The 20840-nt window shown below is 43.7% G+C and overlaps 1 protein-coding gene across 3 annotated transcripts; it reads right to left on the reverse strand.

Moving 5' to 3' along the window:
- Window positions 1–10975: 10975 nt before the first annotated feature.
- Window positions 10976–17541, reverse strand: LOC126562198 (uncharacterized). 3 transcript variants are annotated; one of them, XM_050218642.1, is made up of 4 exons: window positions 17410–17541; window positions 13849–13945; window positions 12197–12370; window positions 10976–12076 (listed from the first exon to the last, which is right to left on the reverse strand). In XM_050218642.1, exons 1-4 carry the CDS (start codon window positions 17419–17421, stop codon window positions 11031–11033), a joined length of 1329 nt encoding a protein of 442 aa, XP_050074599.1. In that variant the 5' UTR covers window positions 17422–17541; the 3' UTR covers window positions 10976–11030. The 3 variants fall into 3 exon arrangements, with proteins under 3 accessions (XP_050074599.1, XP_050074598.1, XP_050074597.1); XM_050218641.1 differs by lacking the exon at window positions 17410–17541 and adding an exon at window positions 14212–14318 and having other exon boundaries at window positions 10976–12067; XM_050218640.1 differs by lacking the exon at window positions 17410–17541 and adding an exon at window positions 14212–14318.
- Window positions 17542–20840: the final 3299 nt, after the last annotated feature.

The raw sequence follows: 20840 nt of genomic DNA on the forward strand, positions 1-20840 counted from the left end.
TGTTTGTTAATCTTGTGCGTAAAGTTATCTAAAAATCTTATCACAAAAAAGTTTTGGAATGTAAACAAGCACTATCATTGTTATTGGTGCGTTCCTGCTGTAGTGCTGAGGTGAAATAAAGCAGCACCAAGGGTACACCGTGGGTCACGAGATGGATGTTTAATGTGATGAATGTGCTTCGAATGTAATTTAGAAAAACGAAAAAACAATATGTTTACAAATAATTCCGAAATTAAATAAGACTGTGATAAAGATTGAGCAAATCAAACGAAAAAATTTAATAATACACCAAAGGTCCAATCATCTGACAGCTGAGTATAAACGCTGCTTTTGACAACAGTGGGGTGAAGATAAGTTGGTACAAATTCGGATGCCGATTTTGCACAGAATGCATGAGGAATATTTCTTTGTTAAAATCCAGCTAGTATTTGTTTTGCTAAAATTGGTGAAGCGTTAAACGTGTTAGTTGGATTATTTGATAAAATCCAACTTCACTCGGCAGTCGGATTTTTTTTATTCAGTTAAAACGGCCAGGCTGTTTCCTTGCCACTGTGATGTAAAAACTAAAATGTTCGTTAAATCAATTATGCTAAATCTGTTTTAGAATTGGTGAAAATAAATTAAAGCAGTATTTGTTGTTAAAACAAGGGAAAGATGTCGTTTTCCGTTCAGAGCGTTCCCCCTTACGCGCGTCTAATAAAACAGCTTTGAAAATAACCATGTCTTGTTTTTCAATTGTCCTTCTTTTCAACTTAAAGATCTACTCGATCATGTCGGTTATATGCTGGTTTACTAGACTTGTTAATACTGTATAGTTGAGTAATCCGTTCTCACTGTGGGGGAACGCTCTGGACGGGATTGAATTGGATTCCGGTCTTGACGTGTGAAAACCGGTGCCGTTATCACTTTGACCTGCTAGACCTTTATCAAGTCTAGAAAAACATAAATGGAATATCAATCCCCTTGAACATTGTAATGCCATGAAAAGATAGTCTCTGACTCTATAAAACCTTACAAGACCACGGAGCAAAAAAAGATTTTGACAAGTCCAGGAGACGCTGATTTCAAAAGGTAGCGCGATCTTCTGATCGCAACTCGCCTGATATTGTGCTACCTCATCACGCTCTGAGGTGAGCGTGAGCGGATCGTATCGCTCAGTCAAAAGAACTACTTGATCCAACATTCGTAATATTTCCACTTAACTAAATAAGATAAAGCGGTATATTAAAGAAAAGCAGATAAATAAAAATTTTAATTCTATATAAACCTGACATTAAGCTTAACCTGAAAGCTATTCAATGATGTGAAATGGTTTTCACAGTATGAAAGCGTTGTTTTTCCTTCACTACTTACTTGCGGTGGAACTTGGTAGTGTGTACGAGCAAGACGTGTGAAGCAGAATAATGAACCACAACTTACTGACGATAATCAAAGGCGGAAGGATACGATGGCTGGGACACGTGACGAAGATGCCGGATTCATGCCACACTAGGAAGATGTTCGTCAGTGACATGATCATTCGACACAGAGCGCATAGCAATACAGCGAGTTCGTTGTTTGACTCATAAAGAAGAAGAAGAAGAAGTGAAAAAGTACAAGAATTAAAAAGAGGAAGGAGTGATCGTGGTTACCAATGAATATACCTGGAATCAAAAGTTGTTACGGTTACTGTAATTCACCACGAGAGGTACTGGGCGCCTCCATATCTGTTAGTATAAGTATCCATTCCCACTTAACAAACAACAGCTTTTTTTTTTGTTTTTAGCTCTTAAACTTGGAAAGTTATTTCTTTTTGTTACCTATTGTCTCAACCTAGTATCGCCGGTATACACCAGATCTAGATCGGATTTAGAAACACAACGTCTTGAGCTCAGGAGTCTTACTACGCTGTCAAGGTAAAAACTTGTTTCACCTTGTAGAACCGTTTCGGAAGGTAATGGGATATGTAGATCTTGATATTGCTGTTCGATTATGGTATACAACTGAGCTCTAGCTTAAGCTAAAATTGAGATTTAACTGTACTGTATGCCTGAACGTTACATCAACCATAATCAAAATCGTTTACAGGAACAAACTGATGCTTACTGCAAAGTGGGAGGAATCAATAAAGTCCGATGAAATTATTTTATTTATTATTTAAGTTTAGGCGCCGGTCTTCGAACGGCAGCAACGGGGTTCAAATCCCATCCGGACCGCCCCCCCTGTAGTGAGGACTGACTATCCATCTACCTGGTATCGACAAGTCTAGTAAGCCATTCGATGACCGGCGTGATCTTCAGCGTCGTTAAGCCAAGAGGAAGAAGAGAAAAATAGCACGTCACCGTATTTTCCGTAAGTCCGATAAAATTAAATACTATAGTAAAATAGCCGTTCTGTCTCTTCTGTTGATCGAATTTAAGAAAAAAAAATAATACCATTAAGTATCACTTGTTCCGAAAAATTAATCTCATAACTGGCAGTGCTGTTTTGTTAATAATAACCATAAAGAAAATAGGATTTGAGCATTCAATAAACAACGAACTCATTGGGAATCTAGCTTTCTCAAACTGCTTTCTAAACGATTTAGAAGTTCTGAGAATAAAAACATATCGCAAACTAATACTACTGCATTCAGGACTTTATCGGTTCCTAAAACATTGCACTGAGTATTGGTAGCAATGTCGATAGATTCTTCTTTCTGTAAAGGATAAACGATTGATTGACGGTCCATCTCTTCTGGGCAGGTCGTCCAGTAACTTAGTTCATTTTCATCCATATAAATTTCTTTCTGTTTGTTGAAATTATATAACGCTCTTTCTCATCGTATCCAGATCCTTGACCAGCAACTGTAGAAAACAAACAGTGATTTGGAGACATTTTTAACAGCGCAATTCTGTCATGCAATGTTTTTGCTGCCCATTTCCGAAGTACCACGTACGAGATATCCATTATTTATAATTTTATTTTAAACTTCTTAAGCGATTAATTTTTATTCATTTTTAAATAATTTTTACATAATATAACAGAAATATTCTATACAAAACATTAGTTATTTTTTACTTTTCTTTTGTTTCTTTAAATATACTTTCATGTTTTTTTTTGTTGCGTACTTTCCTTCGGCAGCATTTTCCTTCTTCTGGTTTTTTTTTTTGGTTGTTGTGTAACACTGTCACCACTCGGCCACTTGCCGGGGTTTCTCCGACTGGAAATAACCGACTTTGGTATCCTACTCAGCTCGATCGACCGATCGATCGATCGATCGTTGCGCTCGACTAGGATCCACACCTACCGATCTATGGGCGCATTTATAATCTAGCGCTTAGTTATCATCGTACCGTATGTGTGTGTGTGTGGGTGTGTGTATGTCTTTTTTGTTTTTCTTTTTTTTTGCTTCTTCTCCTCATGCTTCCTGCGTACGTTGCCACCGAACCAATTAATTAGGCTTGGCGAGTAGTGTGGAGTATGGGAAGTAGACGGGGATCGCTTTCGTCTTGTTTGTCTCTGCAATCGTCGCGTTGCTTATAATCGCGAATACGGCTAGGTGTGTGTGTGTGTGTACGTATGTGTGAGTTGTGTATGTATGTAAGAATCTTAGTATTCCTGGGCACTAACGCCATATTTGCGCCTACTTTATCTCAATTTTGAAGAAAAAAAAACAAATCCTGGCCACATTCTTCTATATGCGGTGTCGGTTTGCCGATTGTTTTGTTCTGCTTTTTTGTTTGTTTGTTTGTTTGTTTGGCTTTATTCTTTTTTGCTGGCATTTATGCACGACCTAGTGTGTACTACTTATGGCAGCAGTGTCAGGAGTCAGAGATGTATCAGGTGTAGGTATGTTTGTATATATGTTTTTGTGTTTATGTATCTGTGGTGTGCGTGTGTGTGTGTGTGTGTGTGTGTGTAATTGTTGGAGCCTATTCGTATGCGGGACATCACCCGAATGCGCATTACTTTTGTTACTAAGGTGCGTAGTTCGCAGGCGATCGTGGCATGCGCATGCTTGTGTTGCATTATTTTGTTTCTCGTTTTGTTCTATTTTGTTTTTGTTTTTTTTTTTATACTTTGTAGAATTATATTCAAAACCCGTTTAATTCGTTCGCTTCTTTTATTTTCTCCTTTTTCTCTCTCTTCTCTTTCTTCTTACTCCCTTTTTCATCAACCTTTTCTCGCACATTGCACAATCTACCGATCACCATTTAAATACTTGAATATTTAGATTAATAATTCTAGGTATTAAATGAATTCGACTTTTTAATCAATGTGTGTGTGAGTGTGTTCTGTAGATGTTTGTGTATGTGTCTGCTTTTGTTTACGAGAGTCCCTTTTTTCGGGGGAGTAATCAATCAGTATGTTAATTAACAAAATTGTTAATTCTTCTTCCTTTTCACTGTTGTGCTGTTGTTTTGGTAGTATAGTTCCTTTCCTGGGGTTTTTTTTTCTTTGTATTTGTAGTTAGTTAGCCACTAAATACTCCGATAAGTTCTGTTAGCTTCTCACAAATTGCCTCTTTTTTTCTCTTGATTGAACTCCCATCAAACTTTGGCGATTCCTATACTCACACACACACATTGTGGGGTTGAAGTTTTTTATCATCAGATCCTTCTACTCCTTTGGATGTCTTCTGCTGTTACTATAACTCGTCCACACGTCCATTCTGTTTTTGCTTTGCTGCATACGTTTAGGTTTTGCCGCAGGTTTGGCGTACATGCATTCAGCTTGCTCGTTCAATTTAATATTTTTTGACGCTTTTTTCTTTTATATATTTAAAAAAATATGTTACGATATCGTTTTTTTTTTTGTATTAGAAGTTTTGCTATATTTCAATTTATTTTTCATCGTTTCTAACCATTTATTACCATTCTCCCGCTGGCTATGGCCTGTTTGCCGGCGGAACCAACGTTCTACAACATTAGCTCCTTTCTTCGAGTCATCACGAACCCTTTTACACTACTATGCACGGTGCGTTTAGAAGGATTGTCTACCCTTCAGAATAAACAAACAGTCGGCTAGTTAGGTTAGATAGTATCCCTCATCGGCATTGCATTGCGTAGTATGTTTGTTTAAAGTGAGCGCATGTTAAGAGGTGCATGTCAGTATGTTTGGCGCTTGTTCACCTACGCCTTACTTCCTTCCAGTGATTTGTGTATCCTGCTGCAACTATAGGGGGGTTGTTGCTTAGACGCAATAGAGTTGAATGCAACACTGGACAGTTATTGTTTGGTTAGCGTGCCTTTTCGTTTCATTCAAACTTGCTTACTGATGGTTTAGCACTGCTTGTTGACTGCTCGTTGACTCTTGGAAAGGGGTCATAGCTGACGATCCCAGGCGCCCCAACGTTTGCGATCGCCAACCAACACCAACACCAGCATAACCGTCTGCTTGTAACCTCAGAGTTCTTCTGGCTTTGTGTTCATACTAGGGCTTAGGGCAGTGTCGGATATAATTTATCTCGCTATCTGTGTGTCTAAGAATTCGCGTACTCCAGCTTCGGCTTACTGCTATGTTTCTTTTTTTTTAACGACTGTGTGACTGTGACGCCATAAGACGTTCGTTCGTAACATTTGTACGTAAATGTCACCTTGATTTGCTGCTCGCAATAGGAAAACCGACGACCCCGGGGCCCCGTGATCAGAGTGATCGTTAGTGAAAACATCTAAAACATCGTACACGATCATTCACATGCATTTGGGGTTGTGGGCAGATTCAAAAGCCCTTCGTTCATATGATTTCCCATTACGTTTAGGTACGTTGCTTGCTTCTATCGTCTTACCGCGGATCCAGTTCTTACGTAGTAATTTCTGTTTTATTTGACTCATCTTTTCCCAAAAATTAAAACCCAAATTAAAAGAGGTGTTTTATACGCTTCCTTATGTATACATAGAGTAGTAGTGTCGTGGGTCTAGTTTGGCCTTCCTTATTTTCCGTACATTGAACAACGCTCCCAACAACCGCTTCCCGCATCGATAGTTTGTTAGTGGTATGCTGAAAATTGTACAAAAATACACACAAGCCAAAATAAACACGTATAAAACAGTATTTCTTGTCAGTGTGAAACTGTGTACTTGTGTACGAAAAGTTGCATACTAAACTCTAAAATAAAACGCTATCAAAACTCGATTGCTTAAATGAACGAAAAAACCTAAATAGCATCGCCTCATTCTTGATAATTGATTGAGTGTTTGTGGTAAAATATTCAACACACTTTCAAATGAAATGTTTGCTGATGCTTTGAAGCAAACACGTGTATGACTGGACTCCTCCTCGGCAGTCCCGATAAGGTTAAAACGTGCACTCATTACATATACAATGGATTAACAACTTAACACATCCATTCATATACATTCTTCGGCATATGCCGTTTACTATCAGCATCGGTACGGAAAACTCGAAATAATAATAATCTAAACACAGGATCGAGAGTAAACCCGCATGCAAGCATTTGCGCTGGCAATTGATTACATCTTACAAATGGCATTTCATTACACATTTTATTTGCTCGCTTTAACTGCTTATCGATGTATATTTACAGCCCTGTAGGCTTGCTTTTGAAAAGTCTACCTTAACTTCCGGTTTCGTACTTCATTCCATCGATTGCAACAATTTCGTTTTCAAGAACCACTCAAACAAAGATAAATTAAACAAGCGAAAGTATTATTCACTAGTGATTCTAGATTGTAAAAGTTGTTACACGTTACAAAACTCTACCAGCGGGCACACGTTGTAGCACATTTGGCACAGGATTGTAGCGAATATGCGGTTTGGCTTATTTGGAAGGTTACCACCGTTCGGTTCGGTGCTGTCAAAAAGTCTTGTCTTGTCTAAGTGGTTGGCGGTACTCAACCATACTTTAACACCATGTTGAACAAAGATGGAAGAGTGTATGCGTCGTTCGGTGCGTCTCGGCGTTTAATTGTGAGTTAATTGTAGCTCGTTGACAGGTAACAAACTAAACCGTTTATCAACCATTGAACCTACGATAATGTTGGTGCTGTCTTCCTGCTGCTAAACCATTGGTAGCAAATATCCTTAAACTAAACGCGTCACTACTTTCACCGATAGAGCGTGTGCTTTGGAAGTAGTCTTCTAGATTTCGTTCCGGGCGTTTCTAACCTTTTCTGCACGAAAAAACTAATGGCAGTGATGTACTACTACACGAGCGACTTAAGAATCAAGTACAACTGATGCCACAACTGTGTTGACCAATCGCGTGTCCGATGATTAGCTGTGGACGAGTAAAACCATGATTTAAAAGGACTGGCGAATGACTAAGATAGGTTTTGTTCTGTTCCGTTCGTACGTTTTCAAACTGTGAACAGTGCTCTAACAACCCTGGTATACAGGTACGGTTTGTGACAAATAAAATCGATCGTTTTAAAACCACATACACTACACACACGCACGCGAACTAACGATAGTGCTAGAGGGGTGTCAGGATATGTGAAAAATGAAAACTTTACGCCAGCACGCCCATGAACAACGTCCACCCTAAAGCGGTGAGCTTTTTTTGCTTGATTGATTACAGGTGTGCGTGTGTGCGCGTGTGTGTATGTGTGAACAAAAAAAGCTTTTTCCTTGTGCGAGCGTGTTAAGCCGAAACGATTGGCGATCGGCAAAACACACCATCCCGCGCCATCTTCCCTCCCAAACGCACACATAGTCAGACAAACACACCTACACATACAAATATACACATGTACATGCATAACTTCACATACACGCATACACAGCAATATGTGCAGTGTGTAGTTTTCTAATACATCAAGTTGGCTTTTTCTTTGCTTTTATTCCGAACTCCAATCCAACGCGTACACCCATTTCCGTCCTCCTTCCTAACAATGCATTCGTCCTAGGTGCTGTTGGATGTGTAGCAGAGATCTGAGCTCTGAACGTACGTGAAATCAAAGGGCAACAAATACAAACCGAAATAGCATGGGGTCACACGCGCGTCCAACCATTTTCTGCTATTTCTATGCTAGCCCATCAAACCATTTTGACGACCCGATTAATGATTATTGCATTTTAATACTCCTCTTCACAGACTCCTTCAAACAATGCGGTGTTTGTGTGCCAGGTAGCGCACCGTCATCATCCAACGGGTAAGGGTGCCGGATGATAACATCTGCTCGTGCCGCCCATTATCAATAATATAATATATATTATTTTACCAACTGTAGCTCCCACGCCCGACCATTCGCGCACACACGACTGGGTGTGCTCGGGTTGAATCGCTTATGATTGATTAATGTGTTTTGTTTCGTTTGTTGTTTTCGTTTTTTTTTTTTTTTTGCTGTGTTACTTGTTACCCTAATAACGCTTCTGCTCTATTTGTTACACACAAGTGTTTTGTTTACTGGTTTCCTTTATTTGTTTGCCCGTTTGTTTGTTACTTTGCTTTATTTGTTCGGCTTTCGTTCTTCGATTAAATTCATGTATTCATGGGAGAGTGGTGCAAGTAGAACGTTCACTTAGCGGGGGAGGGGGGGGAGGGGGGTTTCATAGTACGAGAATGTGTTGGTTTGTTTGTCGTTTTGGTTATGAAGATTTTGGAGCGTATAATTTTGAAGTTGGCGATCATTTCTGGGGTTTTTCTTTGTGGACGATTATCATCAAATTCGCATAGTTTTACCATGCTTTGTGGTGTGTCCTTGCAAAGTTGAGCTGCCTGATGCTCGCTTTAAATTTGTTATTGATTTCTGCTTTGTTTTTGCTCTGTTTTATTCTCACTTCTGTCGCTTTATAGTAATCCCGTTTTTTCATCGCTGTATTACTTCAACTATGTATGTTTCACTCATTATAACAACTGTTTCCTTTGCTTTGTTATCTGGGACGCGTCTACTAATCGTTGCTAAACGTTTTGCAATTAAATGTATTTTATTATTAAGTGTGTGTTTTAGCGAGCGAGCGCAAGCACACTTGCCATTGCCACTATGGTTTTGTTTTTGGTTTGTGTAGGTGTTTTGTTTGAGGGTGTTGTATTATCTCATCGTTCTAACTATCGATTTACGGTTCCTAGTGTCCACTTCCGGCTGCTGGTAAATGGGTGTGATTCATTTGAAATTTATGCAAACTCTATCATCAAACTTGATGGCGATGGCGACCAACGCCATCATCTCTCACCCTTTCCCCCCTTTCTCTGTCTTCCTCAACCTTTCATTGTTCGCTACTTTACAAATAAATCTAGTCTAGTGTACGGCTTTTAACCCTATTTGCTTGAAATTGTCCTTAGTTGCACGTTTCGCCCCGGGTTGCTTCACTTTACGCCCCTGCTACAGGGTTTTACGATAGCGGCCGCAGCCGTTTCCGGGTTTTGGAATGAATGTATGATTTATACCACCGTTTGTTTGTTTGTTGCTTTGTTTAATAATAAGCTAATTCGACCGTACATGTCCGTTTACGATATTTTGTTTTGTATTTCCTTTTTGTTTTGTCTTGCTTTTGTTTTGTTCTTTCACGGTGCCAGTTTTTAAAGTTTGACTTTTTTCCTTTTTAATTTAATTGCTTCGTTTTATCTTATAATCTACAGCTTCGCGCACAGGTGTTTAGTAATACTTTTTTTTTTTTCGTTATTTTCTGTCCTAAGTAATGATTACAATGATGTGCGGTTGTTTTGTTTGTTTGTTTTGTTTTTGCTTTATCCCCTCCATCTTCGTGTTTTGTTTTGTGATTGCAGCTCGTTATAACGTTGCGATTACCTGTTACTGTTACGCTATTTTATCATCAAACATGGTTTACGAACTGCAACACTTATGTCACTGAGTTGAGCGACCATCCTTCAATCGTGCTTGATATTCCGTGTTTAAGTGTGTTTTGTTGTTTTGCTTTGTTTGCTTACACATACACAAACACACACACACACATACCTTCGTTTGAATATTGTTCGTTTTTATTTACGTTCGTAAATGGCAGCTTTTTAAAAACTTTTTTTTCACTTAATCTGTTTTCTTACTCTTTTGTTTCGTCTGTTTCTTTTGTATTGTTTCTCTCCCTCTCTTTCTCTTGTCCCCTTCTGTGTTTAATTTTCAGATCCCTTTTTCCAAGGGCAATTATGGCGTACAGTGCGTCGTTTACTTTTATCTTTATCATGGTTAAGGGTTTTTTAATCGCATTTTTTTAAACTTTATCTCAACGAGATCTCACTCTGGCGTTAGCCCAGCTTTGTTTTGTTCTGTAAGTGTGTTTGTGTGTGTGTGTTTTTTTTTGTGTTGAATTTTAGTTAGTTTTAATTTTTTTTGTTTTTGTTTGAACTAGACGTAACCAAATTTTGTTCTCCTTTATCGTCTGCTAGATGCTCCTTCCCTGCATCTATCTGAACTGCACTTGGTGGAATAACTGGTGCACGTTGAGTGCGCAACTCGGTTAGTTTGTTTTGTTTGTTTATGTGCCATCCGAAATCGTCCACTAAAGTGACGCATTTATGGTTTTGTTTGGCACTATTTCGCTTCATTTGACACAAAGTTTGTTTTTTTTTTTTTCGTTTAGTTTACCTTGGCAAACCGACTAACGATCGAGGACCGATCACCGCATAAAAGGAATCGTACGCCATACAAAATGCTACACAGTAGTTGTGGATGTGCTCTGTTTGCTACGTGTTTATGAGGAAGTGTAGAGTGTGTCTGTGTCTGTGGATGTTTCCGCTTCCGCTAGACAACGGGTACAAAATTCTCCGGCTCACACGCACACATGCACACATGCACACACATACAGATAAATACTAGTATTTCTGTTTCCAGTTCCTTTCCAAAAACAAATGTCCTCACGGAAGTGATGGGCTCTACCCCCCAGCGATCAGCGATCCTGCCCAGGTAAACGGTGAGTGAGTGAGTGACGATGATCGCTTGTCCCGCATCCAACCGCGACCGCCTCGAGCGGCTTAATACAAAGATAATCACTAGGATACGCTGCGCCCGAGCACGTGAGGGGGGGGGGGGGGGGGTGGCGCACCACTGTACTAACGGCCACGATGTCGTTCACGATTCAGTGTGCCACGGGTTTTGACCAACGTTCGGTGGCTTACAGATTAGTCTAACTTATCGCATAGCATGCAACCGATTTTATAATCTATCCTCGTCCTCCTCCTCCGCATCCTCGCCATTCTCCTCGTTCTCCTCCTTGTAGCCAGGATGCTCTGATATTGCGTAATAGTTTCCATTATAAATAACACCTAGCTCGCGCAGCGCATCGCCACGTATCGTTGCCTTGATCGTCCAGTTGTAGCAATCGTCGGACTCGCTCTCGCGGTCCAACCGCTCGACATCCAGTATCTTCGAGCTCAGCCGCTCGAGTATGATGCCGATATCCTTGATGCTAAGGTGGCGCTTCTGATCGACGGACAGCTGGTCGATCAGCAGCAGAAACTTCTCGGACGTCACGGTTTCGTCCTCCATGACGGTGTTCTCCGTTTCACTCTCGGAACTGTCCCGCTCCGGCCCAATGTCCAGGAACCGCACGTGACCCTTGGTCGTGGACGTACGCCGGCTGTCCGACATGCTGCTCGGTGGCGGCTGCGGACTCGCGGACCCGTCCTGTATCGGCGAGGTGGCCACATTCTTGTGCACCGCAATCTTTCGCCCCTCCTCGTGCAGTGCGCAACAGTGAAAGTCGCACTCGGTCGCACCGGGGCTGCCGGCACGCGTGGGCATATGCGCATGGTGCGCACACTCGGGCGTGTGCACGTGCACCGCCCCGACGGCACTGTCGAACGAGCCGCCCTGTTTCGAGAGTCGCCGTGCCGAATGGTAAATCTGGGACTGCGGATCATCGTGATTGATGACGGTAATCTGGGGGCTGGGGAAGCGCGGCTGGCTGGACACGGACGATTTGTCGATCGAGTTTTGGGTGGAGAGGCTTTTCTTCGAGGGGGAAAATTTGTCCGACGTCGGCCCGTTGCTTAAACCGACACCGGGCCCGCCAGGCCCTGGACCGCCGCTACTGCTGCTGCCGCCGCCACCGCCACCTTGACCACCGCCTTGCCGTTGATCCCAATGCAACACAACTGTGACTCGACCCTTGTTATCCATAATCTTCCAGGAGGGTGTTTCATCCTGCAGCTCCAATGCATGTATTGTTTCGCAAACGATCTTTGGTATTGCTGATATTGCTACCGTTGACCGATGGGAGAGGAGCATTGAAAAAAAAAAAAAAAAGGAAGAACGGACGATGTAGAGAAGTTGGTAAACCATCTGTCACACAGGTATGTCGGTCGGGTGCGCTTACTTACCAGCCTTAATTACATCAACCCCCGTAGGATACCAGCGTTCACCTTGCCGCAATAGGAGTAGTACCGTATTGTTCGCTAACGTCCTGAAGTATTCGCCATCCTCCACCTGCGTGCCGTCGCATTCCAACACCAGTCGCACGGGTTCGGAGGCTGGCACTCCTAATTTGTCTTTTCCTATCGAATGTGCAGCGCGAAATAAAATGAGAGACCATATTAAATGGGTTACGGTTTTGTGGATACTACTATCACGTTAACAGAGCAAGCCACACGCACAATTTGGTACGTTTAGGAATGGTTTTTTTTTACAAAATCACACGGTTATGATACAGCACGGTGTGGGCTTATGGAATGTTGCTTCTGCCATTACTGGTTATCGCCCGTATACTAAACCATCTCTACCGTCAGGATACAGAAAGTGAGAGAGGAGAGAACGAGCCTATATTATTCACAAACTAGCACCGTAATGGAGACGCGCGTTCGGTTTTAACTAGTTAGCACACAATGTCTCGTCTGTTATCACCCCGTAAGAGTGTCTATTTGTGCAATAGAATTAACTTTGTTTTCGGATAGAACTGTTTTGATACGCTGATGGCAACTTACTTCGACTGGGCTGGGGAGGGGGGTTAGGAATTATCCAACAAAATTCGAATGTTCCTCGAGCCAGCAGATATGGAAGAATGGTGTCCAGTTGAGGGAGAATCGCACAATTTTTCACAGTTTTCGGATCATCGTAAGGAAGAGAGAGAGAGAGATTGACACTCAGGGCGCACAGTAACTCACGGCTACAGTTCCAAGGCTCCGCAAAAAGGGTAACTCCACTCATCCACCCACACGTGAAAAACGGTTTCCACTCACTGTTTCCGCACGCTCTCACTTTCGCTGAGACTGAGTTGGGATACGACCGAAAACCACTCTCACTCTCTGGCGCTCTTACACTTTTGCGGCTCTCCTGGTTTCTCTTTTGGCGTACGCGCTCTTGCAGTAAGTTTTCCATTCTCTCGCACCATCCCGAAAAACGCTGTTTGCTGTACTGCTTGGACGTTGGGGGTTTTTTCGCATGTGTGCATGTGGTCCTATCTTTCTCTCTCTCTCTCTCTCTATCTCTCTCTTTCTCTCTCTTGCTCGCACGTTCACTCGCTCATCTCCAGTCATAATTGGCAGTGGCAGTTTGGTTGTGTCCTAGTTTGGCCTACTTTCCATTACTCGGTCACTTGCATTCTACTCACCGAATGTCGGTCCAATTCGTTTCGTGTGTACCTTGGTACGCTAGCCACGACGAGAGTAAGGACGTTCCTGCATGTGTGAACTCCTAGCGTAAGTGTGTGTGTGTGTGTGTGTGTGGGGAGGGATGTTTTGTTCGTTTTTTTATTTTAAGGACTTCTTATTTTTTAGTTAACGCGTACTGGAACCTGCTGGATTCCTATGGTTACCTATTGCACCACAATCGTTGCCATTGAACAATGTCAGCTTGTTGTCGTGCCGTACAAATCATGTTGCAGGGGGACACCGTGCGCAACGTGTAAAATCAATGAAAATGAACTCCAACACACCACACATCGTGCTGTATCACATCTTACCCGGTTGATTTTTTGTTTTTATGTTATTTGTATTGTACAGAGACCATTACTAATGGGACTGGTGTGTGCACGTACCTCTAACTATTAGCTCCTCGAAGCTACCGACTACGAGACCTTTACGGACATTGCGCCAACTGTCCCAGATTTTTAAAGGCCTCTTGCCACGAGACTCCTGTAAGAAAGGGGATGGAGGAAAGAATGAAGCAAATGAAAGCATACACACTGTAATGAGAAATACGCCAGCTCTACGGAAGGTTGGTGTATGAAGCACAACTGCCTTGCAACCATTGCCATCGCCCTTGCAACCTGCTCTAAGTGGACACGATCGATTCCAGAGCGGGTCGGGGGAGGTGGTTCGGGACACAGGCAGTTTCTAATTAAAGTTTGTGCTTCGGTTTCTTCATAAAGGCTAAGCCACATCTGTAGGGCCACACGTACCACGGACATTCCTTGGCGAAAGTTCAAACAGTTGCAGCCCCAAATCGGTTTCGAAACGCCCAATGTACATAGTGCTGCAGACCACATCTTCAGTAGTTATAACACGCGGATGCTGCCTCCCCCGAAACGAACAAATCGATGCACCGTACTGTGCAAGCGTGTGTTTGGTTTTAGCGTTTTGTTACTGCCGCTGGTTTGATCGCCTACGGCCCTGTAGCGAGTTCGGGTTCATCGCTGGTCGCCTCCCCAAGATCGGGAGGGAAGCAAACTTTCGCATTGTATTGCAATGCTTTCCATTCCGCAACTGATGTGGCTGCAGAATTTATATTTATTTATTCGCTGGAGTGTTTGTTTTGTATGTGGGGCCGTTGCTGGTTTTTCTTCCAATTTTTCTATGATGTGCTGATCTTTTAAGCCCTTTTTTTATGGTGGAGGTAACTCCGGGACTCCGATCGATGATGCACCGACCAGCTCCTTGACAATTCACGGCACTTCCTTATTGTGATGCAACTTGAGCGTGGGATACAATTTGCCCTTTGTAATTCTGCTAGGCGCGCTGCCGCTCTAACTAGGGCAAACGTGCATCCCCAAAGAGCTGTACTGCGCTGACAGGCTTATTTGCAAACGGATGATGGCGGCGAGAACTTTTGCCGTGTTTAGTTTGGCACTGGTTTTGTCGATGAGGTTTACAAATGCTACGATGGTACACTAGCAATAGCAATGTGCCGAAAATTGACCTAGGCTTAGAATAACTTAACGTTGCTGTATGGATTATTGGTTTGTGGCTAGACTGGATACAGTCTTATGCACATTTGTTGCTCAGCACATCACAGGGAGTATCAATTTATTGTTATTGCCATTGTCAGTATTATTGACACAATCCTTTAAGTTCTGCAAATGCATCACTGCACAACTTAGATTTCGACCTTTTGATCATAGTTTACTCCAAAGTCAGAACATTAGATATCAAACGAGTAACACGTCACCCAACTCTAGCTTTGTATCGAATGTTTATAGTACACGAAAATTCGCAAATCTCATCCAAAGCACCTCCAAATGTGTCCACGTTTGACAGTGCAAAGATCACACAGTATGCGAGAGCTTGCAGAAAATCCTTTGATTCTCTACCTCACACAGGGGATAATACAAATAAAATAAAAAAAGAATCAGGAATTCGCTTTCTCGCCTCCTATTCTGTGCTAGAACTGAGTGTTGATCGGAGGGCGAGCTGTTGAAACGGTCAGGCAAGACGCTACTCTATGTACTATATAGTGACTCGGAGCAGGATACAACCACACACAGCAGACGACACACACTGATTTGCCCTACATTTTCACTACAAAACTGCCTCGCTTGCTTTTACTCTCGCGAGGTACTTCACTAGAACCTCCACTAGTTTTTTTTTTTTATCCTGGTGCACGCTGTACCGTACCGTGAGGATCTGTCTGATTTTTTATTCCTTCCTTTCTCTCGCCCAAACGAAGTTGTACTACATCCTTGTATTTGAATGTTTAGCTTCCTTCACTTCACGCAATATGTGGTCTAGAAAGCTTCCTGACGGTTTAGCTTTCTTTGCAGGTTTATCGTTTCAACAACGTGGCTTATCGCCATCACAGATCCCTGATTCCAAAGATGCTGCACAGTATCGACGCTAAGGACGCTTTGCACTCGTACTTCCAAACACAATTCAGCTATTCTGTTTCAATTCAATGACCATCTTGAGGCCGTCCCGATAGCGTGACCAAAAATATATTGCTCGAAACTCGTTCTCAACATCGATACTCGACGAACAAACAGGTCGAAGAAGAAACGGCGTCGAACATCACAGTACTTAATTCCAGCCCCAAACGAACCACAGCACACGGTAGCGCGACCTCGACGATTGCTACGGCACGATGACACAAAGTGCACTGCCCTCATGACCGAAAGTTGGCATCGACAGTCGGTCGTTTACGGTGCACGGTCGTGTAACCTCGTTTCGGACAAAGTAGCGCTTGCAATGCAATAAATTTACAATCCCTATATACCAAAAACGGACGCCACCACCACCAGTACCACGGTCCCGTGCACCACGGGTAAACGGGTTGCCTTTCTTCCGTTTTCCTATCCCGATTGGCGAACGCACACCAGCAACCGCAACCCAGTACCGTGCGAAAAGCGATCCCGATTTTCCCGAGAGTCCGCGGAAACTGCGAGACATCCTGCTGACCCATCACGCCGAGCCAACTCTCTTGTGCACTCTCTGGTTGCGAACGCCGCTCGGCCACTCTCAACTGTGCTCCGGCGAGTGTCGCTCCCTGGGTGTCACGGAATTTGGCTCTCACAGCATCCTTCGGAGCAGCGGAGTTCCTCGACACTGACAGCTACCTGCACTTATGATCATCTGCATGGCCTTATGAACGCGTACCATACTTGTAGGATGCTTTCGTATCAGTTGCAGTACAGTGGATGTGACCCGTACAGATTCTAGGCACTAAGCACTGTCAGGTGCACATGTTGAATGTGGCGCAGGTCGTGTGAATAAATGCTTGCAGTGATGTTACACCTTTAAAATTTCTTCTCCAAAATTTGGAAAGTTGCATCATTTGATCTAAAACTGAAGCACTCGTGGCATTCCGCAAAAGCAAAAGTTGAAATAAAAATAAAAGATTACACTCTCAATTTTAAACGAATTTTTTAAACTAAGCTTTTACCCGCAGTCCGCAGCCCACGTCCCACACGATTGGAATTTTTGACCAAGTCGTGTTTTGACAGCACCTACGGATCCCCAACCAAGGTATACTTAACGATGACTTCCATCTGTCAACGACAGGGTATTCAACTGGGATTGTTTTCATTAACCTTTTCACCCGCCCACGGAAGCTGTCATGCTGGTGGCTGTCGGGCCGGACCCTTTCTCACCAAAGCTCTCCGCAAGTGGATGATGGTAGTGGTGGTGGTGGTGGTGAGAGTGGGCGAAAAAAGCGCACTCCTGCAAATGTGTTTCACACCCAGTTCGATACGAAACGATGCAGCATTCAAAACCGTTACCTCCCGCAGGCACTATTACGTCCGACAGCGGCAACCCGCACGAACGGGCCGGACGTTTCGAAACCGTTGACACTTGCACCGAGAACGCACACATACACAAGAACATATGAGGGCATGAGGTGTGGACACTGTCCGGTTTCGATGCCAGGAGCCGAGAAGGATACCTACCTCCCTTGCCATTACGACATGCCTCAAAAGAACGAACTAGGGGGCACTGTTTTGAGCCCCCTCGCTGCATCGACACTTGCTGGTGTTACACACGACATCCGTCAGCTCCTGCGCCGGAAAGTATGGCCGGGGGAATGGGTGGGCGGTTGGCTGGAGCGCGACGCGGCACGGCCACGCGATTAGCTTGGGATGGTTCCGTTCGGGTTTGTTCCGCGCACCGCAGATCCCCCAATATGCTCACAGCTGTACGGCGGCACGGGACGACGACGGCGAAGATGACGACGACCACGACGACGACAGGGCTGATGACGGCACGACTGCTACGTCCGGCTCCATCGTCCGGGTGGAGGCTTCTTACGAAACTTGCGGATTTTGGGCGCACGCTTCACTCCAACCCGTGGCCGATCGGGGAGGTGTCCGTGCACCGGTCAGTAACACGCGCCAACCTGCGCGTACCGAGGGCCGAGAGTCCGCGCCTCGTTTCGTTCGAACTCTCGTGCCGATTCCGATGCGGCCGAGTTCACTACCGTACAGAGCCTCCTACGTAGCGCGGTGGAAGATACCGACCCGTTTCGCAGGAGCACTCTGCCATCGCCGACACGCACTGTTCGAATTGAACGATCGATTGAATCGAGTTTCGAATATCCTTCCTCGTTCCACTCGCTTCCACGGCAAGGCGCTGTCCGTTAGTCGTTAGTTAGTGAGCGAGTGTGTGTGTGTGTTTTTGTATGGGAGTATAAGAATGCCTGTGTGTGTATGCGTGTATAAGGGATGTTTTGTGTGTAGAGATGTGTGTGTGTGCACGTATGATTGCATGCGTTGTGTGCGGCAGGCACTGAAGGGCAGTTCACTTCATCGCTTTTCACTCAGTTGGAAGCGCGCAGACGCAGTGCGGGTCGTTGTTTTCCTCCGAATTTTCCTCAACACTCACCCCCTCCCCTCCACACGGCACTCTTCACCTGAGACCACCACCACTGGCGTTAGAGCCACCACCACCAACGCCTTTCAGCAGTAGGCAGTATTCGCACTACGGCCCACCATTCGCTTCCGATCGGCTTCGCCCCTTCCGAGCGTTTCGAACTCAACGTGGGACACTCAATCATACAGCCAAACCGAACCAGCAGAAACCAGCACCAGCATTTCTTGAACTTCCTGTACTGCCTGGGAGCAAACTTCGAGAACTCGTGTTTAACCCCAAAAGAAACCACTTGCACAGAACAGAGCTACCGCGGGTGACAACCGATGTCAATTCCAACGCCCGTGAATCAATGTTCCGCACACACTACAGCCCTCAGCCTCCTTCGTATGCACACACACACACACAGACACTCGTACACCTGCTCCGAAGGAGATGGTTCTCGCAAATTCCCTTCTTTCCTGTGTTACACCTCGATTCACTAGCGGCCACTTGCTTGGCACATCCACATCCGTTTTGCCTCGATTTGCAAAAATTCTTCACCAGACACACGCGCGCGTACACAGGTACATGTTAGATAGCACAGGATGGCACTGTATGAGCAGGCACGTTGTCCCCTCAATCCGCAGCATCCGCAGCACTCTGGAAAGGAATGTACGAAGCTCGGCAAATATTTCCCTTCCTGACCAGTGGGGCGCACTCGACGGGACACACAATTCCGCACGTACTTTTGGGGCGAGACGCAATCACCGACCGAACCTGTGGCCACTATTCCTCTTCCCTTGTAACGCCCCTCTCAATCTTCTTCTCTCTATATCTTTCTATTCTTCTCTCTCTCTCTCTCTCTCGCTCACACACACACGCGGGCACACACCTTAACCCTCGCTCGCTATCTCGCTTGCATCGTTTGCACAACTACTTCATTTATCACACTTCAAGCACAACCGCAATAACTTCACATTAACGCCCCGTCTGTACGACTTTGCTGGCGAAATATTGTACAATCGCCCCGGTTCTGCTGTCTTTCACCGTGAACGAAAGCACCCTTGCAAACACCGTCACCAAACGTGAGTCGAATGAGCTGCCCTCGAATAATCAGCACCGCCGGAACAAGGAAAAGAGGCGAATTTTTCGGGGCGATTGCGTTCGCAACTCATTCGATCACGAGTTTTGACACGCACGGGCGCTTAGGTTGGACAAACTGTCCTACCGCGATGGCAAACGGGTAAAACATGCAGGCGACAGTGAGCGAAAAAAGGAAAACTGCCCCCGAAAAGCCTTTTCGAAAATTACACCCTATACCAACGATGATGGTTCGGTGGAGCCTGTGCAAAGTCGCTCCCTCGAAGGATGTTCGAAATTTTTCGCATGACAGCTGCAGTAATGTGCTACCATGGTCTAGACTGTAGACGACAACCTGATCAACGGTTTGAGTGCTTAAAATTTTGTTCAAGTGTACTGAAAATATTTCCGACACGTATTTTGCGTTGTAAAATTATGTCATCAAATGCATTATAAATATTTATTGAAGCAGATGGAACTGTACATTGAGTGATCATTTCGCTATGGAAAAATTTTATAGTGAAATTTTCTTAAACAAATAGATAAAAAAGACGGAAGAAAAACAACATGAAGTTTTGGTCCATTCATTAACATTTTTGTTCATACTGGGCCAAAAATATTTAGAAGATATAAGCTTTCTAGTCGCTCGGATTCCGGGATGAGATATGTTATGTTGTTCCCTGAACAGTGAAAATCTAAAATGCTCTGGAATGTAAGGGCGATTATTTCCGGTTGACATCTCAAAATATATCTCTTGATTGTTTATGTTTAATTTATCGATTTTGTATTTTGATGTTGGAGCTTGATTTTTTAAAAGCTTTTCTAATTCCGGGTCAGTCTTTTGACTTACAGCTAGGGAATTGTAATCTAGTCTGCCAATTTCACAATTTTCCCCAATCCGTGATAATGTATCCGCTACAACGTTACTTTCCCCTTTAATATAGCGAATATCGGAGGTGAATTGTGAAATATAATCCAAATGTCTGTATTGCCTGGGAGTTTTATCTGCTTTAGAGTGCATAGCTGTAGTGAGAGGCTTATGATCTGTTAGGATAAAGAAATCTCTACCTTCGATGAAGTATCGAAAGTGTTTGATGGCTAAATAAATCGCTAATAACTCTCTATCAAAAGTGGAGTATTTCTGTTCAGCCTCCGACAGTTGTTTAGAAAAGAATGCTAGCGGTTCCCAAGTACCATTATTGTCTTGTTGCAACACAGCTCCGACTGCTATGTTTGAAGCATCCGTAGTTATGTTGTAGTTAGCATTATTATTTGGATGTTTGAGTAAAGTGGCCTGAGCAATACTAGATTTCAATTTTTGAAAAGCTATTTCGCATTCAGGAGACCAATCCCAAGCGATTGACTTTAACTTGGTGTGGATGGCAATGTGTTTGTGCAACGGTTTCATTATTTCGGCGATTCGTGGAATAAACCGATGGTAGTAATTCACCAT

This window comes from Anopheles maculipalpis, chromosome 3RL (assembly GCF_943734695.1).
Source record: "Anopheles maculipalpis chromosome 3RL, idAnoMacuDA_375_x, whole genome shotgun sequence".
Classification (NCBI taxonomy): domain Eukaryota; kingdom Metazoa; phylum Arthropoda; class Insecta; order Diptera; family Culicidae; genus Anopheles; species Anopheles maculipalpis.

Excerpts from the sequence above, each read along its gene's own strand:
- LOC126562198 (XM_050218640.1), bottom strand. The coding sequence starts at position 14,298 with ATGTGGTCTGCAGCACTATGTACATTGGGCGTTTCGAAACCGATTTGG. Across the intron at positions 13,946-14,211 it reads TTCGCCAAGGAATGTCCGTG|GAGTCTCGTGGCAAGAGGCC; the intron begins GTACGTGTGGCC and ends CCTTTCTTACAG. Across the intron at positions 12,077-12,196 it reads GGTTGATGTAATTAAGGCTG|CAATATCAGCAATACCAAAG; the intron begins GTAAGTAAGCGC and ends GGTCAACGGTAG.